The sequence below is a fragment of the Miniopterus natalensis genome, chromosome 2 (genome assembly GCF_054644295.1).
Source record: "Miniopterus natalensis isolate mMinNat1 chromosome 2, mMinNat1.hap1, whole genome shotgun sequence".
Lineage (NCBI taxonomy): Eukaryota > Metazoa > Chordata > Mammalia > Chiroptera > Miniopteridae > Miniopterus > Miniopterus natalensis.
The window spans coordinates 142,852,189-142,867,835 of record NC_142082.1 but is presented as its reverse complement, the minus strand read 5'-3'; the positions used below and the strand labels follow the sequence as shown (position 1 = coordinate 142,867,835).

The window sequence follows — 15,647 nt, the reverse complement described above, 5'->3', positions numbered from 1 at the left end:
CTACTGCTCTGATGGCTTCTGTGACCTCACGGGTTTCTCCCGGGCTGAAGTCATGCAGCGGGGCTGTGCCTGCTCCTTCCTCTATGGGCCAGACACCAGTGAGCTCGTCCGCCAACAAATCCGCAAAGCCCTGGATGAGCACAAGGAATTCAAGGCAGAGCTGATCCTTTACCGGAAGAGTGGTGAGGGGCCACCTGGCCAGCCCACCCACCTCTTCAGTTTCCCCCAGCCTGGCACCCACCCCATTATTTGTACCTCCTTTCCATTCTCATATTCTCCATCTCCCCACCTCATCCCAGCTTCCCACATACCCACCTCCTCTTCCACCTCCCCATCCCCATCCCTGGCCCTCCTCTCTTCTATCCTCACCCCATCCTTAGCCTCCACTCAGTTTCCCACTTTTGGGTTCCCCACCCCAGCAGGAAAATAGCCCAGTGTCAGTAGGACAGATCTGTGATCACACATATCTGACAGTCATCCCTCCTCTCGTTTGCTTTCCACCTCTGTTCCATCAAGACCTGTCTAAATTGGAGCGGGCTGCTGCTCCCCTCCCAGTATACTGCTTGTGTCTTGGCCATGGGTGTTAGTGGAGCCTCTGTTGCCTTCAGCAGGGTAAAGAATGGGAGCTTGGCCTGGCCAGGCGTGGCTCAGCTGTTGAGCATTGACTGAGGATCCAGGAGATCGCGGTTTGATTCCTGGTCAGGGCACATGCCCGAGCTCATGCCAGGGCTTGATCCCTGGTGGGGGGCTTTCAGGAGGCAGCCGATCAATGATTCTCTCATTACTGATGTTTCTATCTCTCTCTCTCCCTCTCACTTCCTTTCTCTGAAATCAATAAAGATATATTTTTTTTAAAAAAGGTGGGGGGGAGTTGGGCTGAGTCTGTCTTTGTGCCTAGGGCTCCCATTCTGGTGTCTGCTGGATGTGATACCCATCAAGAATGAGAAAGGGGAGGTGGCTCTCTTCCTGGTTTCTCACAAGGACATCAGTGACTCCAAGAACCGAGGGGGCCCTGACAAATGGAAGGAGACAGGTAGGTGCCTGTGGGGCCATTGATTTAACTGCTATGGCTGGGGTGTTGGTTACCTCAGGCCTGAACTCCTGGGTGCCCCCACCCATTTGCACTCATTGACTCCCGCTCTGGGGCTGAGAGGCCTGTGCTGCTCTCCTTGCACATGCTCAGGTATGGAAAGCCTGTTTCCAAATAGACTGGTGGCTATACAGTTGGAGTTGTGAAGTTAACTTTACTAAGAAACTGAAAGCAAAGAAAACTCCACTAGTGCCTGTGAAGTTCCATTTTCTGACCAATTAGTGAGGCTGAGCACCACCCCCAGCCCAGTGTCTTTTCCCCCACACAAGCCTGACTGGGGAACCCTGGCCAAAGCCCTCTTTTTAAGTTCTTTGAGTCTTGCCCCTCTCGTATCCTTTCAGGGCTGTGGGAGGCCCTTAGACAGCTCACCAAGCTGTCATCCAAACCTGCTCCAAGGCCTCCTTGCCACTTGGGATGTTGGGTACTCTCCATTCCCCAACCCCCCACTCCCAGCCCTAGGTCAGCCTCTCTACAATGTAAGTCCGTGGTGATTCTTGCACCTGGACCCTGGGCTCCTCTGAGCTTCTGCAACTCTGCCTGATGGTCTTCCGCTTGCTCTGCACTGCCCCCCTCCCCCCAGGAACCACCTCTTCCCTCTGTTCCCAGGCCTTTCCTTGTGGAGATCCTCTCCTGCCTTGCCTTGGTCCAAACCTTCTCCTTCAAGCAGGCACTGGGAGTAGTGTCTGTAAGCACCAGTAGGATTGCCCTTTGCTGGGGGTGCAAGTGATCCTAGGGAGTGAGGAATGCCAGAGCCTCCAACTCTAAACAGGCTAGTCAATGAGCTAGACCTGTTCATAGACCAGCAGCTAGTATCATACACCCAAGACCATTCCCCCATCATCCTCATGGGCCCCTCTTCTTTTGCAGGTCGTGGCCGGCGCCGATATGGCCGGTCAGGAGCCAAGGGCTTCAATGCCAACCGGCGGCGGAGCCGGGCTGTGCTCTATCACCTGTCTGGGCACCTGCAGAAGCAACCCAAGGGCAAGCACAAGCTCAATAAGGTGGACTGAGCACTAGGGTGTGCCTGGGGGTTGGGACGGGGTAGGGGCAGGCTGAGGAGATGGAAGGGGGAACTAAGCCAACCACATAGAGAGTGTCCAGGGGGCAACACAGGTCCCACCAGTGCTTTGGGGTTGTGACTGAGGGAGGGACTGTCATATACCTGATCCATCAAAGATATAGAGGAGAGTCTTGGCCCTGGGGTCAGATGGGCCCTGACTCATTCCTGGCTCCTTCCCTAAGCAGCTGTGTAACCTTAGCTAAGTCACTTGACCTCCCTAATCCCCAATCTTCTGATCTATAACGTGAGGACTCTAATGCCTACATCAGAGGTTGCTTTGAGAATGCAGAGAGGGAACTAAGATGGATGCCTGTCCTGGACCCTATCCAAACTCAGCCTGTACCAATTTCCTGTCATCCTGCCTGGACCTGCCCTGCCTCACTCAGAAGGTGTTTGGGGAGAAGCCAAACTTGCCTGAGTACAAAGTTGCCGCCATTCGGAAGTCACCATTCATCCTGCTGCACTGTGGGGCACTGAGGGCCACTTGGGACGGCTTCATCCTGCTCGCTACCCTCTATGTGGCTGTCACTGTGCCCTACAGTGTGTGTGTGAGCACAGCCCGGGAGCCCAGTGCCGCCCGTGGCCCCCCCAGCGTCTGCGACCTGGCAGTGGAGGTCCTCTTCATTCTTGGTAGGTGCCCTCTGCTTCCTACCCAACTTCATGCCAGGTGCCCCTCAGACTTTGGTGGGGATAGTCTGCATGGCTCCAGTGCCCCTTGCCCCCCTCCTGTTTGTGACCTGTGGGCTTTGAAATCAGACCTGGGTTCCAAATGTGTCTCTGCCATTAGTGAGTTATGTGACCTTGAGCCGATCATAACCTCTCCAACCCTCAGTTTCTTTCTCCATCAAGTAGGCATAGCAGTGTTCATCTTTTAGAGTTACTGCAGGTCAAGGAAGGGCCCAGGATAGTGTCACATACTGAGCTGGTGCCCAGTAAGGAGTGGCTCTTCCCTACCCTGATCCAACTCTCACCCGGACATTCCACAGACATCGTGCTGAATTTCCGAACCACGTTCGTGTCCAAGTCTGGCCAGGTGGTATTTGCCCCCAAGTCCATTTGCCTTCACTATGTTACCACCTGGTTCCTGCTGGATGTCATCGCAGCCCTGCCCTTTGACCTGCTACAAGCCTTCAAGGTCAACGTGGTCAGTGTTGCTGGGCAGGGTGGGCTGTGGGGCAGGACAGTGGGGGCTGGCCCAGAGGTGACCTCCCTCCCTCCCCACCTCAGTACTTCGGGGCCCACTTGCTGAAGACTGTGCGGCTGCTGCGGCTGCTGCGCCTGCTCCCACGGCTGGACCGCTACTCGCAGTACAGCGCTGTGGTGCTGACCCTGCTCATGGCTGTGTTCGCCCTGCTCGCCCACTGGGTGGCCTGTGTCTGGTTCTACATTGGCCAGCAGGAGATTGAGAGCAGCGCATCTGAGTTGCCAGAGATCGGTACTGGAGGCTGGGTGGGAGAGGGTGTTCGAGTGTGCATAGATATGTGCCCGGGAGTGTGTCTACTCGAGTATACGTGTGTCAGGGAAGTGTGAGTGCATGTGTCTCTGTCAGGGCATTTTTGTGAGCTGGTGTGAGGTGTCAGAGATGTATACTAGTCTGCATGTGTGTGTGCTTGTGTGTGTGTCACAGCAACATGTGTGCAAGTAGATGAGTGTTTGTGAGAAGAATGTGGGGGTGGTATGTGTGTGCAGGTGTGAGTGTGACAGAGCCATCACCTCACAGTAGGCCTGTTTTCCAGCAGCTGGGCGTTGTGGAGAAAGCCTGGTGGTCTGCCTGGAGGAGTCTTATTCACCCATAATGACCTCGTGGCCAAATTTTTATCACATTCTTTAAGACCCTGCCCAGCTGGGAGGGCTGAGCAGGGAGCCAGGGTTCCTCTGATGTCTGGCACTTTCCTGCCACCTTCCCTGAAGCTTGTCTCCCAATACCTCAGCTCCTAAGCCTTCTTTCCAACTCTTGTCACCTTCAGGCTGCATCTCCCTCCGCTGCTTCTCAGCCCTCCTCCAGCCTAAAACGCGGTCTTTTTCTGCATCCCACCAGTGTCTTCACTCTCCTTCATTTCACCTCCACTTTCACAAACCCTCCCTCTGCTTACCTCCCACTCACATCTTAACTCCTGCTAGGAGGGCTTCCACCTCCACCTCTCATCCCAAAAAATCACCCAAAATGTCACCCAGCCAGGCCACAGTGACCTTCTGGGAGCAGACCCTCACCCCCTTGAAGTCCCTGTAGCACCTGGCCCTGCCGACCATACTCTTTTGAAATGTTCTGCCTCTCTGCCCTAGGCTGGGCCTCTTCCTGCTCCAGCCCCTCTCAGGTCCGAGCTTTCCTCAGATCTCTTCCACCCTCTCACCTTGTGCTCCTTGCAATTCCACTGGTACCAATACATGGATCTCAACTTCCGTTTTTTTTTCTAACTCCAAACCATTCTGTCGCAGTCATTTCTAACTTCCATACTTGCAGCTCCAAAATTCAACACACTGGTCTTCCTCCCATGTCCTCCAGCCCTCTGGTAACTTCCCGGTAGCTGGCCTTTAGCTTCTGTTTCCAGTGAGTGGGCAAGAGACCAGCTGCTCAGACAGCCTGTCATGACTGTCCACTCCGTGGTGGGATCCAGCTTGGCCTCAGAAACCTGCTCTGATCAGTTCCCAGGGATGAGGGGGCTTCTGTGAATTCTCTCTCCTTCACCAAGCCCACAGAGACCGGTGTGTAATCCAGAGGGCCGCCTAGATATTTCCCAGCCTCTCCAGTTGCCGAGCACACAGACACTCCGGCAGTGTCAGCTCCTTGGTGCCTGCCCTTCCCAGAGGGGAGCTGTGGTGAAAGCTGCTCTGGGCTCAGACGCCTACCCAGCGAACCAGGAGATGGATAATGGTGACACAAAGCCCTGACCCCAAAGTGGGCTAAGATACCAAATTCCTGGGTCAGCCCCTCCATTCCCAAAGGGGACCCAGACACCCTGGGTCTTAGTCCATGTGCTCCTTTGTCCTGGCCACTTCACAGGGTGTGCAGAGTTGATGTTAGGAACACCTTTGGCTCCCAGAGGGCTCTGAGCGAGCCCCTCATGGAGAGCATGAGGATGTGGGGAGCTGGCTAATTATTTTGCAGCTATACATGGCAATTCTTGTACCCTTTAACCCTAAGTTCCAGAGTAATTTTGTTTTATTTGGGGCTGGTACTAGTTCACATCTGGGGAGTTTCCAAGTTCTTCAGGTCATCATCTCCCCCTTTTTTTTCCAGGGAAACTACCCCCAACCTGAGTTAGAGTCACACCCAGACCTCCCAAATTCCAGGCCTGGAAGGATGTCCCTAGGGGAAGAGTGGCACCCCCTGCTGGCCTGGCTCTGTCTGTAGGAGGCACCTTCCCTTGGCTTCCTTGTCTTGGTTCCCCTGTTTCACAGTCCATGGTATGGACATAGAGTTCCTGCCCCAGTCAGATTCCCATGAGCCCAGTGGACATGGACTGGATTTTCAAGACTGTGCTAAGTAAGTACTGAGGGAATCAATTCACAGTATGAAAGTCACCAGCCTCCAGAACAGCCTCTGCTGGCCTGACCCAGCCCACATGAAGGCCCCAGGCCAAGACAGAGAGGAAAGGCACCTTTGCCAGCTCCCCTCATGCTCCTGCTTCTTGCCCTCCCAGCCCCCCACCCTCCTCGCGTAGCAACTGGCTTCACTTCAGAGACCCAACTAATAACTGAAAAGTTTTACATACTGCCCTGCATTCTCACAGAACACCTAAGTAACAGAAGGAGGAATCCTCATCTTGGCTCATGCCTTATCACAAACCCCCAAGTTCCTTGGCCTGGAATTTGATGCCCCAGTGTGAACCCCCATTCTAGCTAAGACGAGCAGCTTGTCTCTCCTTGTCTCCATCTTGAGGTTTGTCTCATGCCTTTCCCTAGATCAGGAATGACCTCCCCACCTCAGTTTCTTTGTATCAAAACTCTATCCATCCTCTAAGATGAAGTATAAATGTCTCCTGTTCCAGGAAGAGGAGACATCTATACTTCTGGCCCTACTCCATAGCATGTTGGTTTGAGCTCCGTCATGTGGCACTTGGGCCTGTGTAACTGAGATGTAGCTTCTACTCTGCAGTAAGCTCCTGTGGGTCCCCCAGCTCCTGGCTTCTGTGCATCAGGTTGCATGAATAAATGGGTGGGTGGGTGAGAGGAGGGGAGTCGGGATTGTGGGGGGCAACATGCGTAAGGTGTTGAGGAGAGTGTGGAGCAGGAGGCCTAGGGTGTGTTGAGGTGGGAGGGGCAGATTGCATGTGAAGACATAGGTCTGACTGTTCCCATCTCCTGCCAAGGGGAGCCCAGAGAATGTGGAGTTGATGGGGAGATTGGGATGATCTTTGGCCTCCACCCAGCAGCCCAGGCTGGCCTGTCTGCATGTGGGCTGAAGGCCTCTGCATGTGCACAGGTGCCTGCCTCTCTGTGGTCTTCGAGTGTCCTCACCTGTGTGTGTGTATGTCCATGCCAGTATGTCCCCTCCTCAACCTGGGCACCAGTGTGCAAACACCTGTGTAGCCTTGCCTATCTCCCAAGTGTGCATGGGTTTTTCTGTGTGGCCTAGCATGTGTGAACATGCTCACACGTGTGTGTCCTTGTCCTCCTGACTGTGCAGAGCGCTGTGTAGCCTTGATAGTGTTTATGTGCATATCCATGTCACTGTGCTTGAGAAAATGTATGTGAGGTTGAGTGGTGTGTGCGCTTGTGGGGAGGGATGAGGCTGAATGGGAAGCAGCTTTCTGGAGCAGGCAAGTTCAAAGAAAGAGCAAGAGGCGTCTGGGTGGACAAGGCAGAAGAGGTGGCCTCACCCATCCAGCCCTGGAGACGATTGTCTGGGAATAGTGCCAGCTGTGGGGAAGAGGGCACAGTGCTCCTTGCTCCATCCTCAGCACCAATAGACACCAGCTGGGGAGATGGCAACCTCAGCCTTGTCATCACGTGTTTGTCTTGCCCAGGGCTGAGGGAATGGAGAGGGGAGTACTGGGCCGGCAGAGGAGGAAGGCTGGAGGGAAGCCATGGGGGTAGATCTGCATGCACATGTCCCCCACCCTGGGGGTACCAGCAGGCATACCTGAACCCACAGCCTGGCGGTGCTGTCCTGCTGACTCAGGCCCACTTGCTCCCTTCCCAGGCTGGCTGCAGGAGCTGGCCCGCCGACTGGAGACCCCCTACTACCTGGTAGGCCAGAGCCCAGCTGCAGCCAACAGCTCTGGCCAGAATGACAACTGTAGCAGTGAGGTCAACAGGACGGGGCTGGAGCTCCTTGGTGGCCCGTCACTACGCAGTGCCTACATCACCTCCCTCTACTTCGCACTCAGCAGCCTCACCAGCGTGGGCTTCGGCAACGTGTCTGCTAACACAGACACAGAGAAGATCTTCTCCATCTGCACCATGCTCATCGGTGGTGAGGCCTGCCAATCTCTGGGACCACTCCCAGACTTTTGGCCCCAGGGGCCCCTCCCTTTCCACCTTCCAGGGTTCCAAGGTTTTTCCCAGAAGTTCTTCTGCTTTAGGGAGCCCAAGGAACTTGAGGCCAAGGCCAGGAGAGCCCACCCGGCTGCAGGCCTCCATGCCACCCACCAGCCCTTATGCCTTGCCCAGGAGCCTGGGGAGGGTAGAGGGGGTAGGGTCATAGGACAGATGTATCCAGCATGGTGTCAGCCAGGCTGGGCCAAGCCAGTCCTGGAAGTGACCCCCTCTCGCCACCCTCCCCAGCCCTGATGCACGCGGTGGTGTTTGGGAACGTGACGGCCATCATCCAGCGCATGTACGCCCGCCGCTTTCTGTACCACAGCCGCACCCGCGACCTGCGTGACTACATCCGCATCCACCGCATCCCCAAGCCCCTCAAGCAGCGCATGCTCGAGTACTTCCAGGCAACCTGGGCCGTGAACAATGGTATCGACACCACAGAGGTGAGGCCTCCAGGGCTGGCCCTTCTAGCCCTTGCTCCCTCAAGGGGTGTGCAAGTGGGTTGGGACGCAAGGAATGCAGAATCCTGGTTTCCTGCCTCCGCTCTCTGCTGGGGGAACAGCAGCATGGAACAGAGGGCAGCCAGGAAGGTTCGGAGGCCCCTCTCCACTCCTGTTAGGTCTGGAGGAGGAAAGCTGGGCTGCTCATGGAGGGGCTAAAGTGGTTGAAAGGGAGGCAGCCCTGTGGGGCTGGCTGGAGGCTGCCTCCCTTTCTGCCACCCCAAATCCCACTCCTGCTCCCCACCTGCAGCTGCTGCAGAGTCTCCCTGATGAGCTTCGAGCAGACATTGCCATGCACCTGCACAAGGAGGTCCTGCAGCTGCCTCTGTTTGAGGCGGCGAGCCGAGGCTGCCTTCGGGCGCTGTCCCTGGCCCTGAGGCCTGCCTTCTGCACGCCCGGCGAGTACCTCATCCACCAAGGCGACGCTCTCCAGGCCCTCTACTTCGTCTGCTCCGGCTCCATGGAGGTGCTCAAGGGTGGCACCGTGCTTGCCATCCTAGGTTTGTGAGGGTGGGAGAGAGGGCCCAGGGGCTTGTGGGAGGCAGATGGCCCCATCTGCAGAAAATCCAGAGAGGGGACCCAGGCAAGACCACCTGGAGAGAACCAGCCAGGATGGACCCAGGAGCAGCCAAGGAGCACTGGGCAAAGCTCAGAGTGGACCTAGTGACCATAAGGTGGCAACACAAGGAGGTGGAAACAATTTCGAGGGTGTTGGTGGCCAGAGTGAGTGGAGGACCAGTCTTAGTCTATGGGGGATGGAGTGGGAGGCAGATCAGCACTTCCTGCCAAGGAGGAAATTCAAATGCTGAGGATTTAAGTGCTGAAGAGTGTTCAGGCAGGGCTGGAAAAGTGAGGAATGGAAGTTTTCCTTGCAGGGCTCCCACAACCATTGGGCCATGGAGAGGGGAGATGCTACTTTCCCAGGGCAGATGACAGAGCAAGCCCAGGGCCTTGCAGGTGATAGCAGAGCTTAGACTCAGCGTGTATACTCTTTTCTTGGCAAAAGAAAGAGGTGAAGATGAAGGATCCATTCCCTAGACATGGAAGAGATTGCAGTTATGGAATCAGCATCATAATAGTGCTGACGCCAGGGTCTTAGCAGGGGAGCTTCATCTCCAGCAACCTTCAAAACCCAGGGGGAGGAAGTGTTGTTATTCCTGTTTTACATGGAAGGAGGCGAAAGTTCCCAGAGGTTAATGAACTGGCAGGCTGGGGTTAGAGCTAGTCTGCCCAACTTTAAACCTCAGGCTTCCTACACTGTGTTTGCAGGCACTCTGCTCTGTAGAGACTCTGCACCAAAGAAAAGGCTTTGTTTCAGGATGTACAGCACATTTGAGCATCCAGGAAATGGGCTGCATGGCACCCGACTGTTGGAGGCTGTCAGCAGTGACCCCAGAGGGCCTGTGATCTGCATGGGTAATCAAGGGCCTTGCACACAGGACAGGAGTGGATAGAAAGGAGGTGGCACCCCAACCACAGCCTAATACTTAGGCAGCCAAGCACTTGTAGACTTTCTGTGGGGACAAATGATGCCTAGAGCAACTGAGGTGTGTAGTAATCTGGAGAACCAGGGTGACCAGATGCCCAGCAGCTACTGTGTGTCCATCCTCTCTCCTTTGAGCAGGTGGATGTTCTGATAGGAAACAGGAGAAAGAAATACCATCAGGGGGGTCTTGGAACTGAGAGAGGCCAGAGGCTACTACAACCTTCACCTCGTGTCATTCATGAGTTTGACTTCTGGGCCAGCTGCAGTTTGTGCCAGGATTCTGAGCAAACAGAGTTAATGGCCACTCACATATGTCTGTCAGTCCTTGAGAACTTGCAGAGAACTGGAGAAATTCTGAAGGGCGAAAAGACAGATTTTGACAATTGCAGACTGGACATCCCAAAGCAAGATTGTCGAGTGGATTATTAAACAGATGGCTTCAGCTTGCAGCGAGGAAGCAGTGTGGCTGGGAGCTGGCACGAGTCCTACAAGAGTATGTCTTCACTGATGCCAGGCACCAGATCTTAGAATAGCCACATTCAGAATTAAGACGGAACCACAAGAATGGCCACCGCCTTCACCCTGAGCCTTTGCCTCCAGAATGTCCCCAGCGCCGGGACTTATGTCACCTTTGGTCTGTCCTAGGTTCTGAATGAACTGTTTCCTCTGTTGACTTGGTGGCTATGGGTGCCCGGAGAGTGCCCGGTTGCCCATGACCTGGTTTGCTGTTTTGCCTTCATCCCACCTCCCAACTGCTTTTTTAGTTGAACATCCAGTGCCTCCCACCTGCTCCTGGCAGCTAAGGCTCACCATGCATCTAGCAATGTCGATTCTGGTCCCTCCCTCTGTGTGTGAACTAACAGCTAAGCATGTGCAAACTCACTTGTGGGGGAGGAAGAAGGCAAGCAGAAGAGAGGTGGGTTGGGCTCTGGCTCCAGGAGGATCTTACTGCGCTTGATGAACTGAGCTGGAGGGTCTGGCTGAGATGCCAGCCTGGAGGGTGGTCTCAGGGACCAGAGTGGCATGGAACGCTGTCCTTGGTCATGTCCTGTTTCTCATTTTTATCTGACCTCTTGGATGAAGACAAGAAATAAACACTTATCCTGTTTCCAGATGACACATACAAGGAGAGAGAGCTCATTCATCAGATGATCACATTGAGATCCAAACAGCTCTCAAAAGGAACCAGGATGGCCTGAAACCAAGAAAATAAGATTTAACAGTGATGCATTCTAGTCTTAAGTGTGAGCAAAAGTCCATGAACGTTTAGAGTTCTGCCGGCAGCATGAGGCAGCCCACAGCGCAGGTGGCAGTGATCCACCTTCTTCTTTAAGGAAATGCTTTCTGATCTTGTGAACTGCCTGGCTGTGGGTTGAACTGGCTTGTGAGGGCAGTGAGTGCTCACCGCCCAATCCTGATGGCATACCATCCCTGTTGGAAGAATCTACAGGGGACTCTTGTCTGCAGGGTAGGAAAGGAAATGAGTTTTGATTGGTGGCCTATGTGTCAGGCACTTTACTAACTTAATCCTCACCACGTGCCTGATCGGAGACACTATATTTCATTGATTCTAAGACACATTTCCCCACATCATTTAACATTTCTGAGCTGGGAATGCAGATGTGCAACTACTGTCAGCCAGGTGGCAGAGTCAGCGGGTGGTGGGAAAACCCTTCATTGACACCTGCTGGTAAGATCAGTTCAATATAGGATCTATTGTAAAGACAAGGCCCCAGGGCTCTAAGTGTGAAGTACAAGGCCGCCTGACATTTTCACTGTGCCACATGGGGCACTAACCTGCTGGTTTCACACCCTTCCTGGATAAGCTACACCCAAATCACCTGTGAGGCTGGAAAACCATTGGATTGTGGAGTCTCCCATAGATACTCTAATTCTGTAGGTAGGGATGGGGTCTGGGAGTCTGATTGTTTTAAATTGCCCCGAGGATGCTGAATCCCCAGGCAGGCCAGGAGCCACTAGAATTGGTGACAGCTTGGCAGCCTCAGAGGTCAAATTTGGATGCGTTTCAGCACAGTGGCTTTGATCCCTAGTGTGCTGAAACATCTGGGTCACAGTGTTCTGCCAGGGCCTGGCCCCTGTGCTCCTCTCTGCCCTGGCCTTCAGGCCCCACAGTGAGGGTCCAGCTGGAAACTCCTCAGTCCAGGAGGAAAACTCAGCAGCCTCTCTTGACTTCCCTCTGGAGTGGCTGAGGGGCAGACTCACTGACTTCTGCTTCCTCTCCCCAGGGAAGGGTGATCTGATTGGCTGTGAGCTGCCCCGGCGTGAGCAGGTGGTCAAGGCCAATGCCGATGTGAAAGGACTGACATACTGTGTCCTGCAGTGTCTGCAGCTGGCTGGGCTGCACGAAAGCCTGGCATTGTACCCTGAGTTTGCCCCGCGCTTCAGCCAGGGCCTCCGAGGGGAGCTCAGCTACAACCTGGGTGCTGGCGGAGGCCCTACGGAGGTGAGGGTGCTGGGTATGTGCATGGAAGAGGCTGGAGTGCCAGGGAGCCTAGTGAGGTGGGCAGAGGCTAGGGTCTTTGGAGGTGCTGTGTGAGTACATGGCCTGGATGAGCACCCCTCACACAATAGGGGGTCTACACTCTCCCTGCCCCTTCACACTCACATTCTGTCCTTTAGAGCCCAGCTCAGCCATGCTCAGCCACCCTTCCCAGTTCTCCCTAGCCCACCTGAGACAGCCTGGCCTCCAGAACAAGGTCTTAGGGGAGGGCGGCCAAGTCCACTGGAACCAGAAAAGGAGACTAGGCCGAAGATGAGGGATGGCACCCACAGGGCAGGGTGGGCAGGGTGGGTAGGGCTACTCACAGCCTACCAGGCCACCTCTGAAGGAAGTCCTGCTGAGCTCTTCACAGTGAAATAAAACTGCTCTGAGGGGCTTTTGAATTTTCCTGACATGTCACAAATTCCAAACCAGTTTTTAGTACTGTGTTCTCTTGGGTAGTTCAGTTAGCCTAAGGTACCAAGCTACACTTGGCTAGAATTTTGAGGGGCTTAGTGATCTGGTGGCAGCAGAAAAGCAGCCCTTCCCTCCCCCAACTGAGCTCCTTCCTCAGCAGGGTGGGATATACTGGGCACCCTGTTTAACAGAAATGGCTCCTGTCTTCTAGGAGATGAGGCCAGGGTGGGGGAGATGAGTAGAGCGCAGTAAGGGCTTATCTATGCCAGTTCCCTGTCCCCCACTGTCCCCAGGCTGACACCAGTTCCCTGAGTGGCGACAACACCCTCATGTCCACACTGGAGGAAAAGGAGACAGATGGGGAGCAGGGCCCTGCAGCCTCACCAGCCCCAGCTGATGAACCCTCCAGCCCCCTGCTGTCCCCAGGCTGCACCTCCTCCTCCTCTGCCGCCAAGCTGCTATCCCCGCATAGAACCGCACCCCGGTCCCGTCTAGGTGGCAGAGGGCGGCCAGGGAAGACAGGAGCTTTGCAGGCTGAGGCTGGCCCCTCTGCACACCCTCGGAGTTTAGAGGGGCTGCAGCTGCCCCCCGTGTCATGGAATGTGCCGCCAGATCTGAGCCCCAGGTGAGCAGACCCTGGGCCGCTACTCTTTCACAGAGATGATGGTGCCCAGCCAGTCACACCCCTGCCCTGGGTACCCATCCTTCCATCCTAATCCCTCCCAGCCTCTTCCAGGAAGCCTTCCTTGACTCCTCCACCTTCCTGCTGCCCCCACCCCACCATTCATATAAATACTGCATGCTACTGGAGCTCCCATACCCCACCATTGAGAACTCAGCTTGGAACTTTCTTGCTGTTTCATGTCTCTCAATCTTGGATCCCCAGTGAAACTACAATCTCCTAGGGCAGGGGTAGGGAATGTGAAATCATTTGGTCTGGCCCTGCCAAGACAACTGCAGGAGGGACTCGAAATTCAATAAATCTAGGAGCTTTTTTCATAGGTAATTTTTAAGTTGATAATTTTGTATGGCCCACAAATGTTCTAAATATCCAAATGACTCTTGGCAGAAAAAGGTTCCCACTCTTGTCCCAGGGGAAGGGACCTCTCATGTTATCTTTCTTTTGGGGTCCCAAGCCCCCTGTCCCAGCTCCAGGGTCCTGCAGCTCCTATACGAAGACATTGGGGCATCTTGTCCCAGGAAACACTACAGTGGCTGCCTGTCGATTTATTGTCCTGGTGCCTGTGTCCACAGGGTAGTAGATGGCATTGAGGACGGCTGTGGCTCTGACCAACCCAAATTCTCTTTCCGCATGGGACAGTCTGTCCCGGAATGTAGCAGCAGCCCCTCCCCAGGACCAGGTACTGGGGCCCGGTGACTGGGGGAGGTTGGCAGGGCAGTCCCTTTGCTCTGTGAACCTCTGAGAAACCAACAGGATGCAGATGTTGCCTGGAAACCCTTTTGCCCTCACTCACCTGCATGGTATGGGCAGGGAGTTTGGTGGTTAAGACCAGCACCTTGGTGTTGGAGGGTAGCTGCAGCTCCTATATGGGGGTTTGGATCTGTGCTGTCAGCTCTCTAGCAGTGTCACCTTGGTTCTCATCCCAGCTTCCAGTCTGTAAAATGGTTGTTGTGCATGTCAAGTAAGATAATGTTGCTAAGACTTACGCATGGTTTGGCTCACTGGGAGGATAGAGGGCTGAGGAGGCAAAGTTGAAAACGGGCCCAGCCATGCCAGGCAGCCCTGGGAGTGGACCAGGTAATGAGCTCCCAGGAGTGTCCATGTCCCTGGAGGACAGAACAAGAGACAGGCACAGAAAGCAGCTTCCCCAGGTGGAAAGCACAGGGCAGTGTCCAAGGCCCCCCGGAAGTTTGGGCAGAATTCAGCAACTTGGGCAAGGCCTAAAGTGGCCCTTCCTGCCAGGCCAATGTGGTCTGTGTTAATTGGGGCAGAGGCCTGGACCCTGAGCTACCTCCTTTTATCAGCCCTGGCTAGTAACCTCATCTTACGGTCCACAGAGAACAGCTTGCTGACCGTCCCTCTCGGACCCAGTGAGGCAAGTAACACAGACACGCTGGACAAGCTTCGGCAGGCGGTGGGTCAGGGGCAAAGTGGAGGCAGGGTGGGGGGAGGGGCCCTGCTATTGTGTAAGGTCCTGACTCAACTCTGACCTCACCCTCTTCCCTCCCCAAAGGTGATGGAGCTGTCTGAGCAGGTGCTGCAGATGCGGGAGGGACTGCAGTCCCTGCGCCAGGCAGTGCAGCTCCTCCTGGCGCCCCATGGAGAGGGCCCCTGCCCTCAGGCATCCAGAGAGGGGCAATGCCCAGCCAGCACCTCTGGACTCCTGCAGCCTCTGTGTGTGGACACTGGGGCATCTTCCTACTGTCTGCAGCCCCCAGCTGACTCTGTCTTGAGTGGGACCTGGCCCCACCCTCGTCCAGGGCCCCCTCCTCTTGTGGCACCCTGGCCCTGGGGTCCCCCAGCATCTCAGAGCTCCCCCTGGCCTCAAACAACAGCTTTCTGGACCTCCACCTCTGACTCAGAGCTACCAGGCTCAGAACTCTGTCCTGAGCCTAGCAGCCCTGGCTCACAGCCTCCTGAAGGGGCTAGGACTGGGCCCGTGGAGCCTGTGAGCCAGGCTGAGGCTGCCAGCACTGGAGAGCCCCCACCAGGGTCAGGGGGCCTGGCCTTGCCTTGGGAACCCCACAGCCTGGAGATGGTGCTTATTGGCTGCCATGGCTCTGGCACGGTCCAGTGGACCCAGGAAGAAGGCACAGGGGTCTGACTGCCAGCACCAGAACTCAGTGTTGCCAGACATGCTGCCATCTGCTGCTTTGCCCAACCTCGAGGTAGAGGAGGGCGGCAGCCACCCCCAGAGACTCCAGGTTGCCTGCTGGCTCAGGGAAGGGAGCCTGAGAGCCAAGGAAGGCCTGGCCCTGGGATCTCATGGACAGTAGGATGGAGCCTCAGGGACAGACCCCAGGCTAGTAATCTGGCCCTTCTTATGGGCCCCCTCCTCAGCCTGCTTTTCTGACCTCCTTGTCTCCCTCTGCAGGCTGGGGGACAGAGGCCTGAGGCCAAGGAGGGGTTCTGCCATCCCCTGCATGTG

The 15,647-nt window shown here is 55.4% G+C and overlaps 1 protein-coding gene across 1 annotated transcript; it reads left to right on the top strand.

Moving 5' to 3' along the window:
• KCNH3 (potassium voltage-gated channel subfamily H member 3) lies at positions 1-15,616 on the top strand. The gene is made up of 14 exons (XM_087813925.1): positions 1-182; positions 899-1,033; positions 1,958-2,091; positions 2,537-2,780; positions 3,137-3,294; positions 3,378-3,585; positions 7,294-7,566; positions 7,878-8,077; positions 8,385-8,634; positions 11,867-12,084; positions 12,831-13,162; positions 13,792-13,898; positions 14,491-14,633; positions 14,733-15,616. The coding sequence occupies exons 1-14, from the start codon at positions 53-55 to the stop codon at positions 15,321-15,323; spliced, it is 3,123 nt and encodes a 1,040-aa protein (XP_087670051.1). The 5' UTR covers positions 1-52; the 3' UTR covers positions 15,324-15,616.
• Positions 15,617-15,647: the final 31 nt, after the last annotated feature.